This window comes from Haemaphysalis longicornis, unplaced genomic scaffold, assembly GCF_048455015.1.
Source record: "Haemaphysalis longicornis isolate Haplotype H1 unplaced genomic scaffold, Haemaphysalis longicornis Haplotype H1 scaffold_10, whole genome shotgun sequence".
Taxonomy (NCBI): Eukaryota; Metazoa; Arthropoda; class Arachnida; order Ixodida; family Ixodidae; genus Haemaphysalis; species Haemaphysalis longicornis.
Window position 1 is genome coordinate 150001888 of NW_027526204.1, and position 27502 is coordinate 150029389.

At 45.1% G+C, this 27502-nt stretch overlaps 1 protein-coding gene across 3 annotated transcripts in view; it reads right to left on the reverse strand.

Moving 5' to 3' along the window:
- Positions 1–27502, reverse strand: part of LOC144159615 (uncharacterized) — a 164646-nt gene that overhangs the window by 1957 nt on the left and 135187 nt on the right. For 2 of the 3 annotated variants that reach the window (XR_013320336.1, XR_013320337.1), the window contains 4 exons: positions 23873–24012; positions 23746–23808; positions 23161–23263; positions 652–8445 (listed from right to left, as the gene is read on the reverse strand). Coding sequence is in view for 1 of the 3 variants with exons in the window: in XM_077691204.1 (XP_077547330.1) it covers positions 10409–10478; positions 23161–23263; positions 23746–23808; positions 23873–24012 (376 nt within the window). In the remaining 2 variants the exon portion in view is untranslated. Of the gene's footprint in view, positions 1–651; positions 8446–8468; positions 10479–23160; positions 23264–23745; positions 23809–23872; positions 24013–27502 lie in introns of those variants that run through there. The other variant, XM_077691204.1, reaches the window with a different exon arrangement.

The following is a 27502-nucleotide window of genomic DNA, read 5'->3' on the forward strand; positions in this document are numbered from 1 at the left end:
GGCGTGAAGTATAGTTATTACAACAGTTCTAAATGCGTCAAAAAAAAAAAAAAAAACAGAGCTCGGCAAGATTTCAACACCCAACTACAACGTCCGTAAGCAGAGGCGTAAGTACGACTATTTCACAACGCGTAGCTTTTACGGGTACGGCAGGAGCGAGTACGGCTATTTCACGACGCCTAGATGTTACGGCTACGGCAGCGACGACGGAGAGTTTTCAGGGCACGCCGGGGCGCGCGCCGGCGAGCGAGCCAGGTTAGTTCACGACGGGTAGGGGGGGATTTCACGACGCCAGCGAGACGCCAACCATATATGGCTACCTTCTGCATTTTTACGGCCAGGCATTGGTGGCCGGGCCACATGCAATGGGAAGGGGCCGCGAATAAAAGTGCAAGCGGTGGCAGCAAGCGGTGGCTAGGCTCCGAATAACAAACCACCCAGAGCTTTTAGCATTGAAAGGTAAAACTAGCAGCCCCACGCCGGTCAAAATCGTGGTAAGAACTAAGCGCGCTTTTTCACATCCCCAACACATGCGAACCCTCATGCGGACCCTCATATTCCGCCAGAACACAACAAAGGCTGAACAGAAATAACACTCGCAGCGCGTTAGCGCGAGATTGCGTGCAATGAACACAAAAAGAAAATCCTTACTTGCATGAGGAAGCTGCGGCCGCTCTCGCTTGCGCTCGGCGACTTTGTGATGCATTTTTACGCCTTATCAAACGTTTTGGCGTTTTACGGGTGTTACCCATCGCAGATCACAAAACGTCGCACCGCTGTACTCCACCGGACAACGGCGGTGCAGAATGCCCAGAGATACCGAGCAAATTTGCTACCACCGAAGTTCGCACAGACCGCACGGCGTGGCGACAAAAACTGAACGAGTATCGGCAGTATCGGGTATCGGCACCACGACAAAGAAGAGGCGAAAAGTCTGGGGAGCCTGAATGTACCGCCTTGAGGCTCCCTCGAATAGTGCGTTTGGCCGCGCCATCGGTAGCAGAAAGCTGAAACGTAACAAAGTAGCTTTACAGTTTCGACACTGGATGGCGCCACATAAAACTGCAACGTTGTTATGGCTGTAAAATTGTCGCTACAGGAATAAAAAAGAGTTAATTGTACATTTACTTGGTAATGTTATAAAGATATGACATCGACGTATATTCCATGTAACGCACTTTTTGGAGTTCCGTGTGTGTACGTAAATAGGCGCGTTTGAGCGCTTCGGCCGGCGTGATGAAAATCAGCCAATTTCAGTAACAGTTTATACGTGTTCTATTTATCACAGCGCAAACATTGAACGTAACTAAGTAAAAGAGGTCTTCAAGTTTGATGTGTGAAAATATTGAAACTTCGTCTTCAGCAGCAACGCAGAAAAGTTACACCAGAAAACCCATGTGTACGTGTAAACTGCCATATGTAGACCAAAATAACTTTAAAACCGCTGAACGAAATTCAGCGAAATTTCGGCAGTATACAAATACATATGCTGGCAACGGGCACACGAAAACACATTGCTCTGCATTAATCTATGTAAAAGTTTAGCGCGAGTGAAGTTGCGCTATTTTAGCTATTTTCAAACGGCCGTATAACAAAATCTATTCGCTGAAACGGAACTTCCAAACGTAACTAACTGTATAGACATCTATTCTATGCACATACCAAACTACATGTAATTACGTCGCATAGTTTTCTCAAATTCTTACACCGCCCGAAGCAAAAAAAGCAAAAATACAATTTTTCTCTCTTGCAAATTGGCTTCTCCTTCTAAAGCCAAATTAGCTGGAATAGACCGGTAAGCGAGTTCGGAATCTAGAAGACTTCTGCTTTCTAATGATACATTAGCCATGAATGTGGTGCCAACTGGGGCGCAACAGCGCCTACGCAAACATCGTCCAAAACCGGCAGCGCGGGCCGATCGAGTGGGACCGCCACCTTAAGAAAACTTGGAGAAAAAGTCGCATAAAGCCAAGTAAACTGGCCCAGGAACTCATACAGCAGCAGGATAGTGGGAAAAAGTCTGAATTGAAAAAAGCAGAAAATTATAGCAAATCAAGTTACAAGCTACATCTGAAACACAAATAACATACAGGCGGCCGGGCGATCAGGCAAGGCATAAGAATGAAACAATACCCCAAAAATGAAGGTCATCAACAAAAAAGAAAACAAAAATGGGAAAACGTAATTGAGATACAATTGGACACAGCGATATTGGCAAGAGTAAAAAAGTAAGAATAATCAAAACAAGATACAGGCAACGAAAGAAAATGCGGTGCGAGTGCTATAAGGCATACGTACAAAAAAGGAAAAAAACAATGAAAACAGTGCCCGGGAAGACAGACAGCAAGTGAACCACCTTTTGAACTAAACTACGTGATCTGTTTAGCTACAAATGAAATGACATGAATCACTACACTGAGGTTCTTCAATACTAGACAATATATATATGAAAAAGTATTTGTGGGCAATGAGTTGTTCTCGAGGGCAGTATTATCTAATATTCAGTTGACTTCGTACTGTAAGATGCAATTTGTTGATTTAAAATGGCTATGGTACTCCAGTGATTTTGGCCACATGTTTGGTTCTATCAGTACACTAGCATTATTAATAGTGGAATAAGTGATGACTGTTAGGAACATCCGGTTGCCAGAAGAACAGTTCAGTAGAGAAGTTAAACAAGGCATTACAGATCATGGGAGTTATCGTTTTCTGTAAAAGACACACAAATTATCTGCAGCTGGTAGTAATGACATTCTCCCAGCAACGCTAATGTAGGAAAAATGACTGAAAAATAAATCATTATAGAACATCATATTTACTTTTAAAGGAAGACATTTCACCCTGAACATCATTTGTTCAGCTTTAGAAAGTTTCCCAGCATTAGACTTTAAATAGTTATTAATGACAGAAATTTATGAAAAATCACACCATTTTGACTTCACTTACAAATTATATTTTCATTTTAAAAAAGCACAATCAATATTCAGATATTGGGAGTCGAAGCAAGCAATACATCTTTTTGTTTGTTACCTCCTAAACAAGGCTGCATGCTCAACCTTCAGGCTGAGTGGCATCGCTAAGCAAACCCTACCAGTGTACAATGTACGAAGCTTCTAATATATCGAGCCAAGGTGACAACATGTGGTACTCGCACGTGACACTGGACACCAGCAATCTGCTAGGGCAGCCGCACTGGTATGGTCGGCCATGTAACATACACACCAGCATCACTGGTCTTCTTGTTTTTAGAGAATACCATAAGACTGCATTTCCTTTAAATTTCGAAAAATTTTTTACAACACCTGCATGGCCATAACATTTTTATAGTGAAGAGACATGTGAAAGCAGGCGAGAGAAAGCCACATCTCGTGAGCCCCCATTGACCATGCACCGCAGTTCTAATGGGAGCTCTAGATGCACCGCCACTCACATCCCGGTAGTCACGACATTCATGGCCCTTAAAGCTGCATTGATTGCATGGACACATTTGAACACTGGCATGCGAGAAAATACCATGCACACTAGTATGGATGAATAGGTACACATCTCCTGCAAGCAGGGCGGAAACCAGATGCACAAAAAGAGTGAGGCTGGGAAGGCCAAAATAGTGCATATGCGAGTTTTTCTTTTGTACAAGTTGCAGAGCCATTTTCTTACAATAGCCACATCAGCGTGACATTTGAAGATTTACCACTTATGGCCGGTTGATTCAAGAAAACTACACATAAGTTTGATCACCTTCTGTGCAAGTGTTTGGTGCACATTACCGTAAAATCCCGAGCAAGCACCCCTACCCGGACAAGCGCCCCCCCCTCCATTCTCGCGTGATTTGAAATTTGCGCCAAATCCCGAGCAAGCGCCCCCTGCCTCTTTTTAACCTTGTACGGCTCTTCACCCATTTTCACAAAACCTCTTACCTAGTTGTTTAGTATTTTCTTTTCTTTTTTTGCTAAATATTTGCATGTTAAATTATAGAATGATGCAATTTTTTGGAAAAATAAGCTGTTTGGGCTTACGTATGTCACGTGCAGTATCCCTTCCCCATGCGTAGCCAGCACACGGCCGAAGCCGAAGCTGGCCGAAACGTGAGCCAGCCGGATAGGTATTGGGGGAGGGGGGGGGGCGCTAGCTCGGGATAATATGCCGCCATTTTGAATTTCGGTCGACGACCGATCAAGGGCCCCCTTCAAAAATTCCTCAAATTATCTGTTACCACAGGGGGGGCGCGCTTGCTCTGGATTTTACGGTATGTTATGCAGTAGAGTCAGTTAGATGCAGCTGCTCAAAAACTACTGTTCAGTGCATCAAATTCAGACCAATTTTCTCCACCCGAATTGGGATTTTAGGATCTTTTACAAATGTCAATCAGGTTCTTACACTGTTGCGGGCTGCAATAAAAGTTAGTGGTCACTTGAGTTTATACGTTGTTACAGTGTTTCAAGGGGTTTAGTGCTTGGCACTCTTTCACAGCAAATCTGTATTAGGCTACAATCATGGACTTCCCATACGATGGCACGGGTTTACTTGGTACTACTCCGCTTAATCCCCACCACCACCAATGCATCCTTTGTAAGTTTTGTACACGTCACCACCACCAATGTTTTTTCTATATTCGCACAATAAGCTGCTAACCGCACTAACGCTATTATCAATTACCAGCAGTTTCACTTTTAACTCGCTATGGGGCGAACGTGTCTCCTTCGATTGGAGGAAGAGAAGGAAGTGAAGGATTGTCAGTGCTCACAAAAGCGTGAATGGGCATGAAACAGAAAGCTGCTGCCACAGAACATGCCCCTTTTGCCATATACACCTCAAGTTCAACCCTGTTTAATTGTTAATTGTTATGAAGCTCTCCTGGAAGAAAAGCAACTTGCCTGCACGAAACATTGATGTAAGCTAACAATAAAAAAATTCACAACTATATAGCTATAGCTATGCTGGCTTCCATTTTCAGAGAGTTGAAAGGCTGTCAATTGTTTCTCAACTATTCAAATTACTATATAAAAAATACTAAAAGCAAATATTTGCTTCAATAGCTAAAATTCAAACTTGCACACTGCCTAGTTATTGCCTTTATAAAGAGTATTTAAACGTGAAACATCGACCAAGTGATTAGCACAGTTAACACGGTGGAACAGAGTATGTTTAAGAAATCCTTTTCTCGGTTGTATCCGTTAGACTTTCCACTACTAAATGATTTTTCATGACCATTCTGTTTCCTTTTCTGAGGTGCAATAGGCAGCTTTTCCCCAGTGACCACCCTTTAAAGGGAAACGGCTCGATTTATGGGATTAGTTCTTTCCACAGGTTCTGCTTAGAGGGCCCTTTTTGAGTCTGTGAACAATTTTCCACGGCCAAATTTTTTAAAGAATAACTCTAAAGTGATAGCACTGATACAGTGATTATCGTGGAGTGCAGTCCCTCATGACAGATCTGTTCAGTTCCTGAAACCCCTTCCAAGACCCTTAAGAAACGGGGCCCCTTGTCATTGTCCCACCTCATTTATGGCCAAGGTATGCTTGCGAGCAGAGCTTCCGCAATGCATACAGCCCACTGAGTTTATACCAGTGCCCAATTTGTCACAGTGCAATATGTAAGCCAGTGCCAATTTTTCAGCAATCTTTTATGACTGCGCTGTCATTGTGGCTTGTCAATGTTTCCTTACAGGCAACTTTTCTGAGAAATTATAAAGTGGGCTTTCTGCTGGTATGCGTTTACTCATGCAGGGGTGAGACAGCTGAATCAGATTTGGGAGCAGTTTTTGGAGCAGCGAAATATCGCTTTTGGAGCAGAAGAACCTTGATTTGGAGCAGACGAACGACATTTATTATATCACCTTAGGAGCCAAAAAAATCAAATTTTTGGCAACTCACGGGTGAAAAGTGCACTTTTTAATTGATTTTGAACGTACATAACACTGAAACAGCCTTTCAATAAAGTTTTTTCTACCAAAGCACAAGGTACGAACTGCACTACCTTTTTACTAGCCATTTTTGAATTCTTAGGCTCTATGCATACATAGCGTGGAGTTCCATTGATAATATCGAATTGAAAAACTAAGTGATTGTAACGAATTTTTATTATCATGTGAATGCCAAAATTGTTACTTTTGTAATCCTATGCAGACTCGTCTTTATGCACAAGTGTAGAGCCACGGCCAAAGCGAGGTCACAGTCGTCGCACCCCACCAGCCCTCCCATTTCAACCCCCAAGGTGCATGTTCACTACAATCGTAATCTGAGTAACGTTGGTATGTTTATCCACCTCCCTTCTTTTGGCAATAAATTTCACTTCAGATAAATGAACCATTATTACTAGCGTGCAATAATAGCCCGTCCCGCTATCAAAGACTGCTTGAACATTTCGCGGCGATGTAGCCTGTGCCGCCACTTCTGCAGCGTCGATCGTCCCATTCCCGTCACTCGCAAGTCCGCTAGGAAAGGCATCAATAACTCAGTGTTTTATAGCACCGCAATGAGTCCGAAATTTTACTTCAAGTACGTACTGGCCTCACACTCAAGGCCGAAACACGGCGAATTCACGGGCGCCATGTTGTTTTTGATGAGCTCCCGTCTTTTGAGTCGCGCCCCTTCCAGCAACCAATCAAATGACTAAATGTAAACCCAGCCACCCCCATAACTAAAACCAAGAAATTGGCGAAGAGCGCTCTGCCTGAACCACAAGGAACTGCTTCACCCGGAGGCCATGTTTTCATATCTTCATCACACCAAGGTGGCGGTGCCCAGTAACGTTCCGGAGATACGGCACTCCAAAAATTGCCGTTTTTTCATCAACTTGCACAAAGAGCGCTCTGCCTGAACCACAAGGAACTGCTTCACCCGGAGGCCATGTTTTCATATCTTCATCACACCAAGGTGGCGGTACCCAGTAACGTCGTTCCGGAGATACGGCGCTCCAAAAATTGCCGTTTTTTCATCAACTTGCACAAGCGGTTTGACACCTACGTACACCTAAGCATTTTTTCTACAGGACTTTGCAATGGTTTTCAACGGGAAAATGTTAAAAACGCACAGAATATAACATGTGCAACCCGACATTGTGACTTTAGAAAAAAACTACCTCGGGGACAATTTTAGGCAGGTTTTTCATGGAATGATCAATTAATTAAAACTTTACAAACAGCATCACCTTGGGGGTGCTGGAAAATTATGCCGTCAGTAAGCATTTTTCCGCACTGGAACTGACGGGTGCATTAAAATCCTCGGCTCTCAGACTGTTTTGGAGCAGTTTGGCGCAATTTTTGCGATTTTCAAGCTTTCGGAGCAGCCTGGCGCAGGAAAACAAATTTGTATCAAATCTGCGCAATATGCGCAACTGTCTCACCCCTGCTCATGTTGCGCAAATGGCTGTCAGCAGAGCTATTCAGACGTGCTACACCCATAGGGCCTCTTGCTAGAGTGCAATCTTTCGTGACGAACCAGGTATGGCTTTGCAGTAAAGGTTTTCTGACAAGTGTCACATGCATAGGGCCTCTCTCCAGAGTGCCGTCTCTCATGGGTAACCAGCTGGCTTTTTTGTACAAAGCTCTTCTGGCAGATGCTACACTTATAAGGCATCTTGCCAGAGTGCAGTATTTCATGCCTGTTCAGGCTGGCCTTTCGAGAAAAAGTATTTGGACAGAAGCTACACATGTATGGCCTCTCGCCAGAGTGGCGTCTTTCGTGGATGACCAGGTCGTTTCTACATATAAAGCTCTTCTCGCAGCTGCTACAATGATACGGCCTCTCGCCAGAGTGCAACATTTCATGCACGTTTAGGTTGGCTTTTCGAGAAAAAGTATTAGGACAGAAGCTACACATGTACGGCCTCTTGCCAGAGTGCAATCGTTCATGCACGACTAGGGAGCGTTTGTCTTTGAAGCTCTTCTGACAGATACTACACACGTAAGCCCTTTCACCAGAATGCGACCTTTGATGAGCAATCAGGTTGCATTTTGCACGAAAGCTCTTCTGACAGATGTTACACACATAAGGCTTTTCACCGGAGTGCAATCTTTCATGAATAACCAGGTGGCTTCTTTGAGCAAAGCTCTTCTGACAGATGCTACACACGTGAGGGTTTTCGGCAGTGTGCAATCTTTCATGAGCAATCAGGATGGCTTTTGAAACGAAGCTCTTCTGACAGATGCTACACACATAGGGCCTCTCACTGGAGTGCAGTTTTTCATGTCTAACTACGTCACTTCTCCGAGTAAAGCTCTTATTACAGGTGCTACACACAAGTGACTTCCCGCCGGTGTGCGCTCTCAAGTGTTCGTTCAGTGACCGTTTTTTGCGGAACCCCTTTTTGCAAACAGTGCAGATGTAGGGTGCCTGAGTGGCACACACTTCCCCATCAGTGGTCTGGTGGTTACGTTGTTCACAAGACGGGCAGGAATAGAGCTTCAATCCAAACTGAGTGGTCTTGCTGTCAGCTGAAAAATTCCTAGGTGAAAAAATGAGGCACAAGATAATAAAAATTATGTGAAAATAGTTTTAAAAAAGCCGAACACTAACTGCCTGAAATAAAGAACCAGTTTTTTGACAAAAATATCGATAATGTTCCCATGACTACTCCCACAGTACACAGGAAGAGAAGGCCCAAGTGTCTGAAAATTTCCTTAACATTTATAACCCAGATTTACAGACTGACAAGCTAGAAAACCTTGTGGGAGGTCCAACATACACAGGTCACATTCAAAATTCATTGTTTGCATTTTCATCATGCTCTATTTAGAGAACCACAAGCATGCATAAAAAATACATGTAATCATTTAAAATCAATAAAACCTCCTTAAATATACAACCAACTAAAAATATGCTATTAGGAGTTGTACAAAATGTCATGTTTTACTCATCCACAAATAGGAAAAAACTTCTCTGCAACTTATAGCAATTGCAAGTCAAATATTTGCTTCGACACATCTTTTGGGTGTCACATAATAGAGAGAGGACCAATGTACGCAGAATGTTGCAGAAGACGACTTCACCAAAGTACCTCAACAGCTCCTCTGCAAAACATTAAAGTGCCAGCCTGTTATCTGGGAGAAGCGTACGCTCACAGTACAATTCCGTTCAGTCAGTGTGATCACACTGGGCTCACACTTTTAAAACTTTCTCGGTTTGCAATGACGTGCAAACTGGTCTTAAATGTGGCCGGAAGCATAGAATGGCATTGGCGTACTCAGCCTCAATATTGATAAAAGAAAGGTGACATTTGATATTGGCATTTAATTTGACAAAATATAACTCAGCAAGAATTATGCATAAAAACACAGTTGCCATAAAAAATTTCCCTTCTGAGCCTGCACAGCTGGAAATTAAAAAATGAAAGAAGCCCTCCCTAATGCATAAGATGAAGACAGCGAAGCTGTATGCAGCCTTTACGACCACCACAACTGTTTAAGTCTACGATTGCAGCCGATTTGCTTCTTCGCTGCCGCAGCGACCTATACTCCATCATTGTTGCTATAAGTGTGAGCTTCCTTCATTTTTTGGAAATGATAATCATCGGACATCACCTTGGAGGTGCACACACTGATGGCAAACGCTGAAGTTTTATTTTTTTGGCCAATTTTGGCCAATCTCCCTCAGTGAGTATGATTGGCTGCGCAAATGTGCAAGGGGACACTGGGTGGCTGCCATGATGCACGCACGTACGAGCGGGCGCTCGGTATTCTCTTGGTGTTTTTAATTGCCGAACAGTCACTGAAATCTCAGCTAATCTCCCTAAGTGGGTATGCTTGGCTGGACAAACGTGCGCCGGGGACCCTGGGAGGTCGCCAAGAGCCACACACACGAGCACTCGGCACTTTTTTGTTTTTCTAACTGCCATGTGGTCGCCGCAAAGAACGCGCTCACATGCACACCATCGCGTGTGCTCATATTTTCTTGGTATTTTTAACTACGGACACCATACACCAAAGATTTGCTCAAGAGCTTCGCTGTTAAAAGGCATGACAAATCTAAGATATTCTTCATGACTTTAGAATGCATGTAGCATCACTTTGAGTTGTGAAATCATATGAGCGTGGCTATGTTGGTAGGGCGGCTATTCAATTGGTAGGACAGCACTGTTCCCACATTTCCTTTGTGGAGTTTGTGGTTTTTTGTTCAAGCTGGAATTTGAAGTAAATATGAACCAACTCACCCGATATGATAATTGTGATTAATCAAGAAATTGGGAAGAACACTGAGTGTCCCATCAACAAGAGCAACTTTGACACTGTTCATCAGGCGCCTTCATCCTCATTCACAAAAAGACAATATCGCTAGGTTCTGCTACCGTGTGAAGAAAGCATGCTTTTTTTAAAGCCTGCAAAGACTGATTTCAAACACCATTGGCTTCCAGGCAAACGACTCAAACACCTGTGTACATTCATGAGCATCTAGCTTAGGAAAAGAAAAGGCTATTCGCAAAGCCCTCTCACTAAAAGCAAAAACACCTGGCAGTTCCTGGCAGTCCATGTGCACTGAAACCTGCAAAAAGAAACACCGGAAAGAAACTGATAGCAAGGTCTTCAAGATTAGCAATGAGAGACCTTGCCGTTTTCACTGATCTACGCTAACAAGTTACCCGTTACGTACCACCATGTATTACAGAAGCACCCAGGAACTACTGTATTTGTTTTGAACTGTCACGCCACTATACATTAAATGCACGTAGTCTCAGAACACATTATGATGGGACCCCTCTACTGCAATATTACAAGAAAAACTAGAGAGAGTTTAAAAGCAAGCTGCTCGGTTTGTAACCAGTAATTATAATTTTAATGTCAGGGGCTCACAAATTATAAACACTCTTGGATGGAAGTCGTTGCGTCAGAGAAGAAAATTGATAAGGTTGAAATTTCTACACAACATTTACAATAACCAAACCGGAATAGATAAAGATTTGTATCTTAAACAGCCACACTAATGTATCTGCCCGCAGAAACAATGCACGAAAGATTAGAGAATACCGATGCCACGTTATTGTGTTCAAACATTCAATTTTTCCCAACACTATTAGTGACTGGAATAAGCTCCCAAAAACAAAGTGTTCTTGCCACGAATTTTGCCGAGGCTATAGAGCATGCTGTATACTTTTCTTTACAGATATTTGCCTCATGTATTATTGTTCAAATAAGTGTTCCATTGTTATTTGTCTCACACTGACAAATTTATGTACTGTATACTGTTCGAAATAACCCCCTACAATAATGCCCTATGGGCGCTGTAGGAACGTGTAATAAATAAATACATAAATAAAATGATAAATATCACTTTTAAAAATCTTCACCGCTTTCCATCGCACTACGCAGAATAGTGCCACCACGAAACATCAAGGCATCGTGGTTCGGCTACATTTATTTTTTCTAAAGTGAACTACAAAAAAACATGACCTTTCCTTAACTGTAGCTGATTGTGAAACATTATGAATTGAACTTCACTAGCCTAGTTGTGTCACTGACGGCAAAAACCCCATATTTTAAAATATTTATAAATTTCCTAGCTCCTCATGGTGAGATTTCTGTCACGAACTCAACAGTACATTACACTGCGCCACCTCTGAGAACAAAAATATTGTTGTGACAACAAACATTAACAGTAACATCTTAGACACAAATTACTCAGCCCAAATGACTAACTTTTGTAAAAGGGTATGTCTTTGTGTTGGAAGTCAACTGACTTCCTCGTCCCATGGTTGATGGGTCAGGGACCATAATTGATTACGTGTTTACCAAACCCTTCAGCCCCAGAACTCATTTCAACTGTTTTCAACTTACGAGCAATCTGTTATCACTGAAATCTCGACTCAATAGCAACATCTTTTAAACTAATTGTTAATGCAAAAAAAGCCCTCGATTTACTCTGAAAGTGGCAACAATGCCAAGCAACAATGTAGCAACAATTCTAAGCAATAGAGTTCAATCAGTTATTCGTTAAATAAAAGCACCAAAAACAAAAGCACTACTGAAATACACGAAGAGGACAATGTTTTCAGTGACCTGGTTGACATGACCAACACTTTCAGTTCTAACTTCCCTCAGTCTGCTTTATCTGCTGCACAGCACACAAATAACCTGCAACGCGTGTCACAATCTTCTTTCTCTTCCCAGGGACCCCTGATGAAGTATGGGCAACTATTAATCTCATAACTACCAGTCCCAGTGACAATAACATTCATGCCAGCTGCATCAACCTCATCTTTTGAGCAGGGAACTTTGCTTGGGAATTAAAAAGAATTAAAACAGGCCAATTTTAAAGACTGATGGCAGAATGACCGTATGCAACTAACAATCAATCTCAATCTTACCAGTTTAAGTAAAGTGGTGGAATAAACAATTGAAAAGCAGTGTTCTACAAATCTCATAAAATTTAATTTGCTCACTCCAAGCGAGTTGCATTTTGTCGTCGGTACTCCACTAGCATTGCCCTACAACTCTATCTAAAAATAACATTGATGCGAAAAAAAATGTAGGATCTGTCTTTATTGGTTTTACAAAGGTACCCGACTCTATTAATCATATTTTATTTACATTAGACCACTTGGTTTGTATGGTGTTGCAGGACCAACTTTAAAGTTAATCGAAAGCTATTGATGCTATAGCGAAATATCAGATACTGTATCGGGCGTAAATTCTCACATATCAAGTCCCACTAATTTGTCACATAGCCAAAGACGACACAGCTGAATTGAACGTAAAACAAGTTTATTGAAGCGAACTTGTGCTCCCCTTACAACTAAAAAAATACAGAGGTGGTGAAGCAGCAGTGAACAAAGTCACATGCGCAGGCGAGTGTCGGCGAATCGAATACCGCAGCATCCGCTCTGTGGGCGTTTGTCTTTCAGCGCGAGTGTTTTCCGAACTGTCAAATTACATCCAGAACGCTGTAGATGAAAGATTATTCTAGGCTCGTGACGTAGTTCAAAACACTCTCCCTATCAAAGGTGATAACACATGCGGCATGAAAAATAAAGAATGGAACGCGCTCCAGTTGGCTCACAGATAGCACCGATAACACAGCCCGGCACAGCCAGGCGGCAAAACCAAAACATAAATAAACCCAATGCATGCTTCGTGGCATTACCCTACCTGGAAGAGTGCATCGACCCGATGGTAAAATAAAAGGACAGTGCGAACAAACATCAACAAAAAAAGAGTATCATCTAGCGTAGTAAGGTTTTAGGCGAACCACATGAACGACTTCGGGGCACGTGCGTCATCATGATGTTCCGGAATTGGCGTCGGGGATCACCTCGTAGGTAAGTTAGCAAACACGTCGTAGAATCTGGTAGGGTCCGAAATACCATCGCAAAAGCTTCTCACTGAGTCCGCGTCGTCGGATGGGAGTCCAAACCCACACACGATCCCCTGGGTGGTACTCGGTGTCTCGGCGTCGGAGATTGCAGCGTCCGGCACCCACTAGCTGCTGGTCCGTTGTACAAACTCCAGCGAGCTGGCGGGCCTCCTCCGCATGCGCTGAAGGTATCCTTTGACATAGGCCTTGAGGTCGTCATCTTCTACACGCGAAAGCATGGCATCAAGTATCGTAGTCGACCGTCTTCCATAGACAAGCTTGAACGGTGTCATCCGTGTAGTTTCTTGGATAGCCGTGTTGTACGCCAACGTGACATACGGGAGTACTTCATTCCAAGTCTTATGTTCAACGTCAACGTACATAGACAGCATATCCGCAATTGTCTTGTTCAAACGTTCCATTAGTCCGTTCATTTGGGGGAGGTAGGCAGTCATTCTTCGGTGATCCATGTAGCTGTAGCGTAAGATTCCTTGCATCAGCTCCGCAGTAAAGGCCCTTCCGCAGTCCGTGATTTGGACTTCACGGGCTCCATGTCGCAAAGCAACTTGGTTAATGAAGAACTTTGCGACTTCGTGTGCAGTCCCTCTCAGAAGAGTGGCGGATTCTGTGTAGCGCACCATGTAGTCTGTTGCGATGACATACCACTTGTTCTCGGAGCGTGACGTAGGGAACGAGCCAAAAAGATCCATTCCAATCTGTTGGAAGGGCCTCGATGGGACAGCTATTGGCCACAGAAGTCCAGCGGCTCTCGTTGGCGGCATTTTTTGTAGCAGTCACGGCAGCTCCAGACATAGCGGGACACATCGGTTGTAAGGCGGGGCCAGTAGTACTTAGCCTCGATTTTTCCAATAGTGAGTACTGTACCGAGATGTCCGGAAGATGGGTCGTCGTGGTATGCTTCCAAAATTTCGTCACGAAGGTATGCGGAGATTACAAAAGATAATTCGTTCTCGTTCGGGATTGAAAATTTTTTTACGATGACGGAGTTTTTGAGGCTGAATGCTGGTAAGTTGCGTTTAAAGGCCCTTGGCACGGTAGCATAGAGTCCTTCAAGGTAGTCGATCATGACACGTAAGTTGGGGTCGACACGCTGCTGGGCGGATAAGTCACTCTCCGTCCCAACTCGGAAGAATATGCTGTCTGCATCGGAGTCTTGAGGTGGTGGGTCGACGGGGGCGCAGGACGGACAGTCGGCGTCGGAGTGTTTCCGGCCAGATCTATAGAAGATTGAAACAATGAATTTTTGTAAGCGCAAGCTACATCGCCCAAGACGGCCCGAGGGGTCCTTCGAATTCGCGGGGCGACACAGCTCATGGTGGTCTGTCACAACCTTGAACGGTCTACCATACACGTATGGGTGAAATTTTGAAATGGCCCTTATAATAGCCAGGCGCTTTCTCGGAGGCAGAGTAGTTTTTCTCCTCCTTCGACAGCCCACAGCTGGCATAGGCAATTACCTTTTCGCAACAGTTTTGCTTTAGCACAAGGACTGCACCCAAGCCTATATCACTGGCGTTCGTGTGTATTTCCGTTTCGGCGTTTTTGTCGAAATGAGCAAACATGGGCGGACTTTGGAGGCATTGTTGCAGTTCGCAGAATGCTTTCTCTTGGGCGTTTTCCCAGCTTGAAGGTGTCCTATCTTTTGTCAAATGTGTGAGTGGCCCTGCAATGTGTGCAAAGTTTGCGACGAAGAGCCGGTAGTATGCGCACAGTCTGAAAAATCTCTGCACGCCCTTCCTGTCTTTCCGTATTGGGAAGTTCGCTATGGCTGAAGTTTTCGCTGGGTCAGGTAGGACTCCCACGGTGTTGGTGACGTGGGCCAAAAACTAGAGTTCCTCGTACGCGAAGCCGCACTTTTCAGGCTTCAGCGTTAACTCCGACATACGGATGGCCTTGAGTACAGACTCCAACCTTGCAAGATGTTCGTCGACAGCCCGGGCAAATACCACAACGTCGTTGAGGTATACGAGGATTCCATGCAGGTGTGGCACTTCAGGCCAGCTAGCACAGTGTCCATGACTCTTTGAAATGTTGCTGGCGCCATGCATAGCCCAAACAGCATCACTTTGAACTCGTATAGGCCGTCCGGGGTTATGAATGCAGTCTTCTCTCGATCTCTCTCATCCCCTTCAATTTGCTAGTAGCCAGTCTTTAGATCCATGGATGAGAAGTACTTCGCATGGCAGAGGTGGTCGAGGGTGTCTTCGATTCGTGGCGAGGGGACACGTTCTTTTTGGTGATTTTGCTCAGTGGCCAGACGTCAATGCAAAACTTTAATGTGCCATCTTTTTTCTTCACGAATACGACCGGAGAAGCCCAGGGGCTTTTCGATAGATGCATAATGTTGTTGCTGAGCATGTCTTCGACTTGTGTCCGGATGGCTTCCCGCTCGTGTGAAGACACGTGGTACGGTGATTGTCGGGTAGGTCGGGCTCCATCTTCGGATATAATTTGGTGCTTTGCTAGGGGTGTCCGACATAATTTTGAGTTCGACGAAAAACACTCCCTGTAGCCATGCAGCCAATATAATAATTTGTCCCGATTTTCTTGCGGCAGTGCCAGGTTCAGGTTGACAGGATGCGGCAGCTGCTTGAAGGCATCCTCATGTGCGCGTTCAAAGTTGGCGATCGCGATCACTTGACTTGTTTCTTGTGTTTCTTCAAGGAATGCAACTGCAGCGCCCTAGTTTAGATGCTGGTACTCCTCGATGAAATTAGCGACCAAAACGTGGGATTTGCATTGCTTAAAGCGTGCAATGCCTCTTACAACGGAGACACTGCGGTCGAGAAGCCCTTTGGTCAGTTCACGATAGTGTCGACGACAGGAGCAGCATCCTCACAATAAATGGTGATCATCAGGCTTGCGTGGGGTGGCAAGGTGACGTTATTGTCGGCGATCCTTCAGCGGCACGGTGTTATGGTTCCGCGTCATGGAGTGATCGGAGGAAAAGTTATCGGCTTGTCCGCAGATCAATTTGGCACCATTGGCCATCAAAAAGTCCATTCCAAGAATTACGTCACGGGAGCAGTTAGACAAAATGACGAATGCAGCAGGGTACGTAGTGCCGTCTATGGTGATGCGCGATGTACACGTTCCACTTGGCGTTACGAGATGGCCTCCTGCTGTGCGTATGTGCAAACTGTCCCATCTTGTCCTAACTTTCTTCAGCTTAGACACAAATGACCCGTTCATTACTGAGTAGTTGGCTCCCGTGTCGATGAGGGCCACTACGTCATAGCCGTGGATGCACAACTGGACGTCGGACGCCGCTTTCCTTGAGTTTCGGGTGCGTAGGGGTGTCTTATCTTTGCTTGTGCATGTTGGCGGTTGGGAACCATGCGTCGTCTTCTCAGCGGGAGGCTCTGTCATTCCAAGTACGCGTCGCATCGTGTGGCTAACATCGGGAGTCCCATCAGGTTTGGATCTAGTCGTCTGGCTGAGGGCATGTCGTGAATCACGGTCTTCGGTGAATCGTTGTGTCATTGGAGGATTTTCGTTTCCCTGCTGTTGTGCAACTTCATCTCCAGAAGTTGCTGCTTTTCGTTTCCCCCACGTGGGCTAGGGGACCTTCCACATGCGAAGTCAGCATTGCTGCGGCGGCTTGGCGATTGGTATGGGTATGGCAGCGGCGAACAATTGAAACGGGATGGGCCACGGCTACTTTGAGATAGATACTCGTCGATCTCACGGGGTCGTTAACCAGGGTGTGGGCGAGGCGCGCCGACGGAGAAACCAGGCAGTCCGAGTCTCTTGTATGGGCAGTGACGATAGATTGGTCGGCCTCTCCACAGTAGTTACACAGAGGACGATTATCCAGTGTTCACCATACGTCCGTCTTCCTGGGAGTCCGGTTTCGGACTACAAGGCATCGGGAGGGCGACAGTGGGTGGTGGTACAGCGGGGCCTCTTGACGAGTTGGAGCAGGGCGGGGTCGATGAACAGCTGCGGAGTACGTGATAGCTTGTGCAGAGGTGAGACAGCTAAATCAGTTTTGGGAGCAGTTTTGGGAGCAGCGAAATTTCGATTTTGGAGCAGAACTTTGATTTGGGGCAGAAGAACGACATTAATTATGTCACCTTAGAAGCCTAGAAAATCAAATTTTTGGCAACTTGGAGGAGAAAACAACTTTTTAACCGGTTTCAAACGTGCATAACACTGAAACAGCCTTTCAATAAAGTTTTTTCTACCGGAGCATCACAAGGTACGAACTGCACTAGCTTTTTACAAACCATTTTTTTTACTTCTTAGTAAAAAGTTTACTGTTTACTTTTTATTTTTTAAAAGTTTACTTTTACTGCATAGATAGCGTGGAGTGCCGTCGAAGATATTGAACTGAAAAACTAAGCAATCGTACGGCATTTTCATTATCATGTGGATGCCGAAATTATTATTTTTGTAATCTCATACTCGGCCTTACGCACAAGAGTAGAGAGCCCCAGCAAAAGTTGCGCAAAGCGAGGGTCACTGACAGTCGTCGCATCCCACCAGCACTCCCATTTCAATCCCCAAGGTACACAATCACTATATATACGTCGTAATTTGAGTAACGTTGGTATGCTTAGCCACCTTTCTCTTGGCATTAAATTTCACTTCAGATAGATGAACCATGAATACTAGCATGCAATAATAGCCCGTCACGCTATCGGACACTGCTTGAACATTTTGCGGCGATGTTGCCTGCGCCGCCACTTCGGCAGTGTCGATCGCCCCACTCCCGCGGCTCGTGAGCTCGCTGTCAAAGGCAGCAATAACTCAGGGTTTTATAACACTGCGGTGAGTCCGAAATTTCATTTCAAGCACGCACCGCTCCTCACACTTAAGGCAGAAACATGGAGAATTCGCAAGCACCATGTTGTTTTTGATGAACTCCCGTCTTTCGAGTCGCGCAACTTCCCACAACAACTCAGACTAAATGCAAACCCAGCCACCCCCATAACAAAAACCACGGCAGAAATCAGCGAAGAGCTCTTTGCCTGAAACCTGAGAAACTGCTTCGCCCGGCGGGTACGTTTTACAATCTTCACCACACCACGTTGGTGGCGCCAAGTAATGTCGTTCCGGAGATACGGCGCTCCGAAAATTGAATTTGCAATGGTTTCGGATGGGAAAACTTCAAAAACTCACAGAATATTATAACATGTGCAACCCGACATTGTCATACATTTGTCATTTTTGAAAAAACTGTCTCGGGGACAATTTTATGCCAGTTTTTAATTGAATGATCAATCAATTAAACCTTTACAAAAAGCATGACCTTGGGGGTGCTGGAAAATTATGCCATATGTAAGCATCTTCCCCACTGAAACTGACGGGAGAGTTAAAATCCTTGGCTCTCAGGATGTTTTGGGGCAGTTTGGCGCAATTTTTGCAATTTTCAAGCTTTTGGAGCAGCCTGGCGCAGGAAAACAAATTTGTATCAAAACTGCGCAATATGCGCAGCTGTCTCACCCCTGCTTGTGGCCTGCGGGGTACTTCGGATGGCGTAGAAGGCATGTTGAACTTCTTCCCGAATCACGTCGGTCAGGGAAGCGACTTGGGATTGTGGCGTCGTCGGGAAAAGTTTCCGCAGCTTCTCCCTCACCACTTCACGGATTGCCTCGCGTAGTGTGTTTGAGCTAATGGCCCCAGCACTGATCGTCTCCGAAACCATCGCATTGGCAGTGCGGCCGTACTGCCTCGTTCCAACTTCAAGCGTCTTCTTCATCGCGGCCGCCTTAAACGCGAATTCAGCCACCATCTTAGGGGGGTTACGGACAGGACAAGCAAAATGCTCTTGCTTTACCTCTTGCATCAGAAGCCTTAGTTTCTTATCTTCTGTCATTTCCGTGTCTGCACGGCGAAACCATCTCTTCATCTCCTCAACACAGATCACTACCCCTTCATTGGGGTGTTGTGTGCGTGTTTCTAGCAAGAGTTCGTCTCGTTCCTTTCGCACGACAGTGGCGAACGTTTTCAGGAACTTCCTTTTAAAGCGAGTCCAGTCAGTCAGGGAGCTTTCATGGTTCTCAAACCAAGTTCGAGCTGCATCCTCCAAATAGAAGAACACGTGCTGAAAAGTTTCTCTGTCGTCCCACCTCTTAAAGGAACACTGAAGTGAATTTGTCAAGCTCCTGTTTTTGCTTGCACTGTGTAGGCTGGCTCAAATTAACACACTTTCCATCGTTTATCCGGTTGATAAGTTGGTAATTACTGAGCTTTTACTCCATATTTGGAGCTTGCCTCACTCATGCCTATATCGTAAAAAGCGTGATCGCATCAGGCCAAGAATTCGCTGATTCTGGCCTGTGCCCACTGCCGGCAAGCAGTCGGTGCTTATGGCAACAGCACGCCAACAAGAACTCACTAACGCATGTGTCAGTCTGTGCGCGTTCTGTGCACTCGTTCGTGGAGCAGTGAACGTTACGGCCCGAAAATGGTGAACTCGAAAATGAAAAAGTGAACTTACAAAAAAAAAAGAATCTGCCTCAGGGATTCGAACTTGTGACTTCCAAAAAACATACCTAGTGCTCCAGACCACTCGGCCACGGGCCAGCGCTGACAGCAATGGAAGTATAAGGTATGTAATGTATAACAAGTTTACACTTTTATTTAGTTTTAGCATTTCGAGTAGCTTAGGTGACTATTTGTTGTATAGCGCTGATGCAGTAAGCGAGTTCCAAATTTTCACAATATCTCACGTCTAGCATTTGCATTTCTTAGATGGAAAAGTGGTCGTGCTGAGTGGTCGTGCTGCTGACTGCTGTGGTTGTTAACCCAGTGCAAAAAAGTGCTTCCTGCTCCCTAGTTTTACACCGTACAGTAAAAGTTTCAGTTGATTTTATTTCCTTAGTGCCTATATTCACATCGCTGACTCTTCTGCCTTCAAGAGCCTTAGATTTTCCTACTAGCGACCAGTCAGCGAAGCGTCGCATGTGCGCTTATGTAGCGCTTGTGTGGAGCGACCTGGACTAGGAGCTTGATAGAGTGGACAAACTAACTAAAGAAACGCACATTCTTCCATTCACAAACATGTCGCGGCTTAGTTTCAATTGAGTGAACGAATCGCGACGACCCGTCGGTGGTTGATGGACTAAACGCTGGTCCGACTGACTCTGTCGAAAGGTCGGCGAGCCCTGCAGTAGCGCAGTCAAGCCAGGTCATTTCCTCCTGACGTCACACGAAAATGCCACAGAAAATGGGCGAGGATGCACACAGGACAGCATTTTAGAATTGATTTTTCTACTAAATCAATTCGTGTAAACGCAGCAAGAGTGGTCGAAACATGGCCTATAGACTCCAGACTACAATTTGCGCTAGTAATCCCGCAATGCATACAAATCACTTCAGTGTCCCTTTAAAGATCCACACGCACTCCACTTTCTCCAACCAGTCCTCGGGGTCTTCACCGGCGGATCCGCGGAACGATGGTGGTTCCCGGGGCTGTTGCAGGACGATGGGAGGAGTGACTTGTTGCACCATGTTGTCAGTTGCAGCAGCCTTTCTCTTGGTTGGTTCTGGTAGGAGATCAAACTCGGCTGGTAAACCTTGAAGTCGGCAGCTTGCTCTGCTTGGGCTGGCTTGTCGGTTTCCAGAAGGCGTAGGGAGCATGAAGGGTGTGTACCCAGAACCTCTACCAGATGATACGTAGCCAAGACGACGCAGTTGACTTGATGGTAAAACAAGTTTATTGGAGCGAACTTGTGCTCCCCTAACAATTCAAAGAATACAGAGGCAGCGAAGCAGCAGTGAACAAACTGACGTGCGCAGGCGAGTGTTGGCGAATCGAATACAGCAGCATCCCCTCTGCGAGCGTTTGTTTTTCAGTGCGAGTGTTTCTTGAACTGTCGAATTACATACAAAACGCTGTAGATCAAAATGCTGTACATACAAAATGCTGTAGGCTGCTTCCCTCTTAACCTTGACACAGCTTGACCGCTTCCCTTTTACCCTTCATTGAATCCTGTTGAGTTGGACCTTCATGTTCGCACTCAAAAATTTTAAAACCAAAGAGTGGCTGGCTACTTCGAGGAATGCCCTGAAAAGGTGCTGACTGCAGACAACCAAGTTCACTTTCAAGACGCAAATCAAGAGTCTTTTGTTGGTGGGTTTCCCTGAAATTTGTGCAGGTATAACTCCCTACTGTACAACGGCAACGCCAAGTGGTTCAGAAAAGAATGGCTGCCGGAAATAACTCTTGTCTGCTGAGTACACAAGGCTTCCTATATGCTATAAAGGGTGGCAGAATGTAGCAACACCTGCATACCGTTTTTTGCATCAACTAGACTTATTGGTCTCAGCCAAGGCATGAACTCGAAAGTGTTGATGGGTGCCATTTGCAAAAAAAAAACAACCCACAAAGCATTCTGTATCATGCCAATGAGATGTCATGTGCCACATTTTGCTTACGTATAGACACACAATTCAGGAGAGAGCACTGCCTAAATGGTCATTTGTGTGAACATCAAACTCCCTCAAAACTGGCACAGGCAGTAATCTTGCCCTCCTCTGCTGCAAATGAGTGTACTCACCTACAAAAGCTTACAAAGTGCACCACGAGGAAGAAATGCAGGGGCCTTACGTAATACATAAAGCAGGACACAATTGCAGAATCAAGGTGTCCAGAAATTTACTGCACAAGATTTTATGCCTGGTATTGCCACGAACCGTGCCTTTTATCCTGTTTGCTTGTGTTTAGTAGCTGGTGTTTGGCCACGTCAGGCTGTCTTATCAGTTCTCAAAGCGAAGTGTGTTCCCTTCCCTTTATTTGCATGCCACAGAGGTTATTTTATTTGATAGGGAGTCTGTTTCGCCACACTGTCACTAGCGTATAACTTTGTTCCTTGATTGCAAGTATTCTCGATCTAATTCGATGGTTCCAGAAAGTATAATGCCGGAAGATAAATGCTTGAGAAGCAGATGCCACAGCAGTCAATTTACAAACACTGTGCTCTGATAAGTAATTTCAAGGCAGACATTGCACAATTTGGTTCAACGACACTCGTCTGTGCATCTAAGCATGTAACTTTCATGGTGAAACGGAAGCGCGAAGAAACAACGACAACCAGAAGGAACGATTACAATGAGACGGAGTGCTACTATCAACTAAACTTTTATATGTTTGTGTTTTTTCAATAAAAGTTTAGTTCACAGTAGTGCTCCATCCCGTTGTAATCGTTCCTTCTGGTTGTCGTTGTTTCTTCGCACTACCGTTGCACCATGAACCCTTACCAACTTGCCCAGCCTTCTTTGTTACTTCATGTAAGTTTGTTGACTGCTCATTTGCCACTTGTGCATTCTTTTGGTTCTTAGCGGAGCCCAAGTTCACAGCAAGAAATCCTGTTTATTAAGAAACCAACGTTCTCCTTGACAATACTCTTCTTGACAGCGTTCTTGGCTATGTGACAATATTTGACATTTGTTGCCTGTGCAAATGATTGACTTAAGCACATGCCCAGTGTTGTCCTTTACTTGTACCACTTCACAAATTCTATTCGGTGTATTTACTTTCTCTCTGCTTGTTTCTTTCCTTGGGCAACCTGTAGAACAAACTTTCAGGTATGGATCAGTACAGCTCGTCTCCATTTTGTTAGCAATTCTTAATTTTCGTAAATGTGAACGCATAAAACCTTGTGTCAATTTTTATGTGTAAAATCCTGGCTGTGCTATTGCTGACATCCGCATTAAGTGTAGGTTTTCTATTTACTGAATCGACAGTTCCCCAGTCTGTATCTATGTTCATTTGTACAAACAAGACCATACTCATCTAAATTTGCTGCACGAGATATTTCACACTTCTTTAACCAACTTCTTGTTTTAAGCATGGGCTCTGCATCATTGATGTCCTACAAGCAACAACAATACAAACATTGCAACCCACCCTGTTTTGCCAGAACGTGGGTAGCAGGTGCAAGTGTGAGGACCAGCTTCTGAAGAAGTAGATTTTTGTGAGGCACCATCTTGAGTTTCGTGCACATCCGGAACTGAAAAAAAAATATATGGTCAGAGTAGCCAAAGGCGGTCTATTGTACAATCGTTTGACAGACAGACTGTTTATTTCAATGCTTGGAAGTGGAGTTATACGAATCGTCAAAGTCAGCAGGTACAGCAGATGTCCCAAGCAACCTTGACTGAAGCATGAAGGTTATTATATGTCCCGCCTGAACCTTTTTGTGATGAAGAGTTAGTCGCCCAGAATCCAATACTAGCCTCGCAAAAGTTTGCAAGTGCAAGTGGGGAGCTCCTATCTGACACACATTATCCCGCGGAACCTGTGCTATCAGCATCATGATCACTGCAATTTGTACTCCACACAGGAAAAAATCATGGCTTCAGGATATCACCACGCACACAGTCAAAAGAAAGATTGCAGAAAAAAACGATACACAAATTTCTTTTTTTTTTCAATCTGGTAAACCACTATATACTAGAATGCTCATACAAGAGCAAAAACATGGCCTCTAACCTGGAAATTCCTCTCCTGTTTGGGAGCTTGTGCTGATGAGGAACGTAAGACAGCACTGCGTCCCTGAGAAAGAAAATTCAGTTTGCAATGCATACACAGCAGAAGTTACTTCGAATATGGCGAGTACCTATGGCACTGGTAGTAATACTGGCTTGTGTCTGGCTGCAAGATACATCCAGGTCACAGGCCACATCCACAGACATTGCTACAGCGCAGCCCTCAGCAATCAATGTTGCACATGGTATGTTTGTTCCCAGCATGTGTCTTCTGAAAGTGAAAAAAACAACCACCAGTAACAGTTTAGACACACAAACACCAAGACATCCGTTCGTAAACCTACTGCTAGCCTCACTTCTGGCAGTTCATGGCATGCAGACTTTTTGGCCACCAGACATGCCTTTAGCAAACAAATGCTTAGATAATCGTTTCATTGTTATTCAAAACCACTGAAAGACCAAGACCTATGCAAGCATTTTTTTCAGTCCCTTTGTGCTGTCCAGGATTGCAGGAGCTGCCATACTATCACTCTGCACGTGCCATACATGTTCTCTGTTCCTCACATTCGTCAGTCCCACAAGCTCTTTTGCTGAAAATATTAAAAACAGCTGTAGTGTCGGAGTAACAAATGCACAGAGTTTAACAAACCCCTTCTTACTAAAAAACCGACCCATTACTTTTATGTGAAACAGTTTTTGAATACTGATCCCTATTTCAAGGGCTCCTGTAATTAAGGGGATCAAACACACATCATAACAGTTGCAGTATGCAGAAAATGTGCAACACAAACACACACTACTCGCACAAAGGATCTACGGACCATTAGTTGTTGATTGTCGTGCTTTGAGAGTGATCTTTCCATGGCTTGCATCCTCACAAATCACAACCCAAGCTTCTATGCAGTCATCAAGTTACAAGCTGGACAGCATCTTTCTTATTTTTGTAGCAATGTTTAACATCAGTTATGGCCACAGCGGTGGTGCTTTATACCCATTATCCTCTGTCATGGCTGGTTGTTGCTGCAATTCGTACGGGCTAAGATGGCTCTAGGCCGTGGATAACTAAGAGTTGCTATCGTAGCAAGATTGAAGGTAGCACTATTTTCAATCTAGCATGCCTGAACAGGATTTTGGAGTATCCTTCACAAGGCCCCAAAAAAGTCCACCTTTATTTACCAGCTGGCGTCAGAGTCAAAGGGGCCAGGAAAAGAAAATACAAGTTCAGATCATAAAAAGGCTGCTTTCTCAATACATTCTACGCCCGTTACAACGGACCCTCTGAATCCGGAAAAAATTGCCCCCCCCTCCCCGAAGGGAATCGTGAGGAAGTGCGAATGCATTTCTTGCGCCGAGAGTACACGGCGTAGTAATTCTGCCATCGCCTTGAGAGGCGCAGTACCGGCGAGGGTGAGCTGTCAGGCGAGGGGAGAGGCGCACGCCGAGGGTGAGTGCAAACCTAACGGGGGGAGAGGCGCGCCAGCTGCAGAGCATGTGACGTCACGGCGCGAGGAGAGGGGGAGCAGACGCAAAGGCGCCAGCGCGCGGTCACGTGGGAGTGTGACGTCACGGCGCGAGGAGCGGTGCGGGAGCCGGCGCGGGCGCGCGCAGCCACGGCGCGGGAGGCGGAGCGCGCGCGGGTCACGTGGGGTGTGACGTCGCTGCGCCGTTGCTACAGATGCTCCTCTCCGCTCCTCGCGCCATTGCTAGGGGAGAGGAGGAGGAGCAATGCGGACGGCGGAAGGTTCGGGGTCGCTTATAAAGTGCATCGCACTTAAAAAACGTCCGCTGTAGCCGAAGTATGCAGTATCCGACGAGGGGGAGGGGGGGAGGATGAGCCCTAATGTGCGTACTTTGACCGATATTGCATATGCATAATACATACACTTTGTTCTTTCTACACACCTCAGCATATCTGCACAGTGTTCGCGCGAAGGCAAAGAATCGCGTAAACAGCGTTTCCAAAGCTTAGCCCCGGCACTTGGAAAAGGCCTAGCGCATACGGTCCAGCGTGTAAAGTCGCATGATAACCTCAGCAAATAAAGCAAGAATATAACTAGGTGAAATTATTAACCAGCTATAAAACATCAGTCGTGGCCATCAGCATTAGCTAGGCTCTTTTAAATCCCCTCACGACGAGGCAGGTTTTCCCGAAACCGTTCGTCAAACAAATCGGATCGCTGCCTGATGTTCCCTCAAGGCAGCTTCCACATTTTTAACAATTTTAGTCTGGTCATTGAAACAGCTGTAATGAAATAATCTGATGACAGTCAGCTGTAAAATCGAAAGTTAGACCAGTTCGACGGCGCACGGTTACCGGCAGATCGCACACAATGTATGGGGAACAACTTGAGGCATTTCTTACCTTTCTCACCAAACGGAATGGGAACGATGCATGCGTGGGAATAAAGGCCAACTTCAGGAACCCGAGTTCTTTATTACATAATAAAAAAAAACTGACGAGGGCAGACTCGCCTCGGGTGCACCACTTTGCGTATTCGATAGCGCTGTTTTCAATCTCACCGGAGTCGTGTTTATCGGCAGCGGCCTTGTTCTTGACGGTAGAGCGGACTGTCTGCTTAGACAGGCCTGTACTTCTGGCGATGTCAGCCTGTTTTTCCCCATGTTCAACAGCTTTAATTACGCTTAATTTATCCGACAGTGAAATCAGCTCCCTGTCGCTCATGCCGCTGGTCGCAAAAAAAAAAGTCACTGGCTTGGCTTGGCTGCGCCAATGACCCGGCTGCCAGCAATGTTGCCAGACATAAGTTTTCTTGCAAAAATAAACAAAGAAAAAGCACATTGGGTGCCGGCATCGCGGAAGTCCGCTATAAACATTCAGTCGAAACAATTTTCGCCTAAAATTTAGTCTGTTGTAGCCGATAGTCTGCACTAGCTGGGTCCGTTGTGAGCGGTGCGGACTCTATTTAAAATGCATGGGGACCAGACAAACCAACAGAAATGGTCTGTTGTAACCGAAAGTCCGTTGTTGCTGGATCCGCTGTAATGAGCGTAGACTGTATAACAATACCAATTGTATCACGAACTTCAAACCAATAATGGAGATATTATGGAAAACATATGGACTAGTGGTGACTTTCCAGACACTTTCGGGCGATTCCTCTTTGACGTCACATAATCTAGCTCACTCGATCATCGGCCGTTGGCACAAGCCATTACGAAGAAACATGAGTGGACAATTGCAGTTGGGCCTCGTCCCATTTGATTGCATCGCTTAAATGCTAACATGCAGTTAACAAGCTCATAGGCGTGCGCACAGGGGGGGCGCCAAATTTTCCCCATGCCTTAACTCCATCGAACCTGTCCCGTAGGGTTATGACCACGCATGTGTTTTTACGATCATGGCAGCCGAAGAACCCTCATGTTACCTTTAAAAAGCTGTGTACTTTCAGCTTCGGAAATGTGGGGAATAAAAGCAGGTCGCTGTGAGAAACACGTTATCACTTAATTTTCATATTTGCTACTTTTCCTCGCAAATAACGTGCCTAGTACAGAGCGAAATAGCCGCATAAAAAGAGTTTCAGAACAGACAATATTACCTTCTTATATTCTTACAAATTTCAAAAGCTAGCGTTTGAGTGGTACGCACGGGAACCACGTTGCAGTTTACAAAAGACATATGTGCACGTGTCATATGTTTCTGTTCTTTAGGGAGAATGGAAGTTCTTTCGGCAGCGCGTTGTGAAATTGATGCCGCATCCGCCTTGGGACCTGCTCCCTTTGCCGATGTTACACACGAAAGT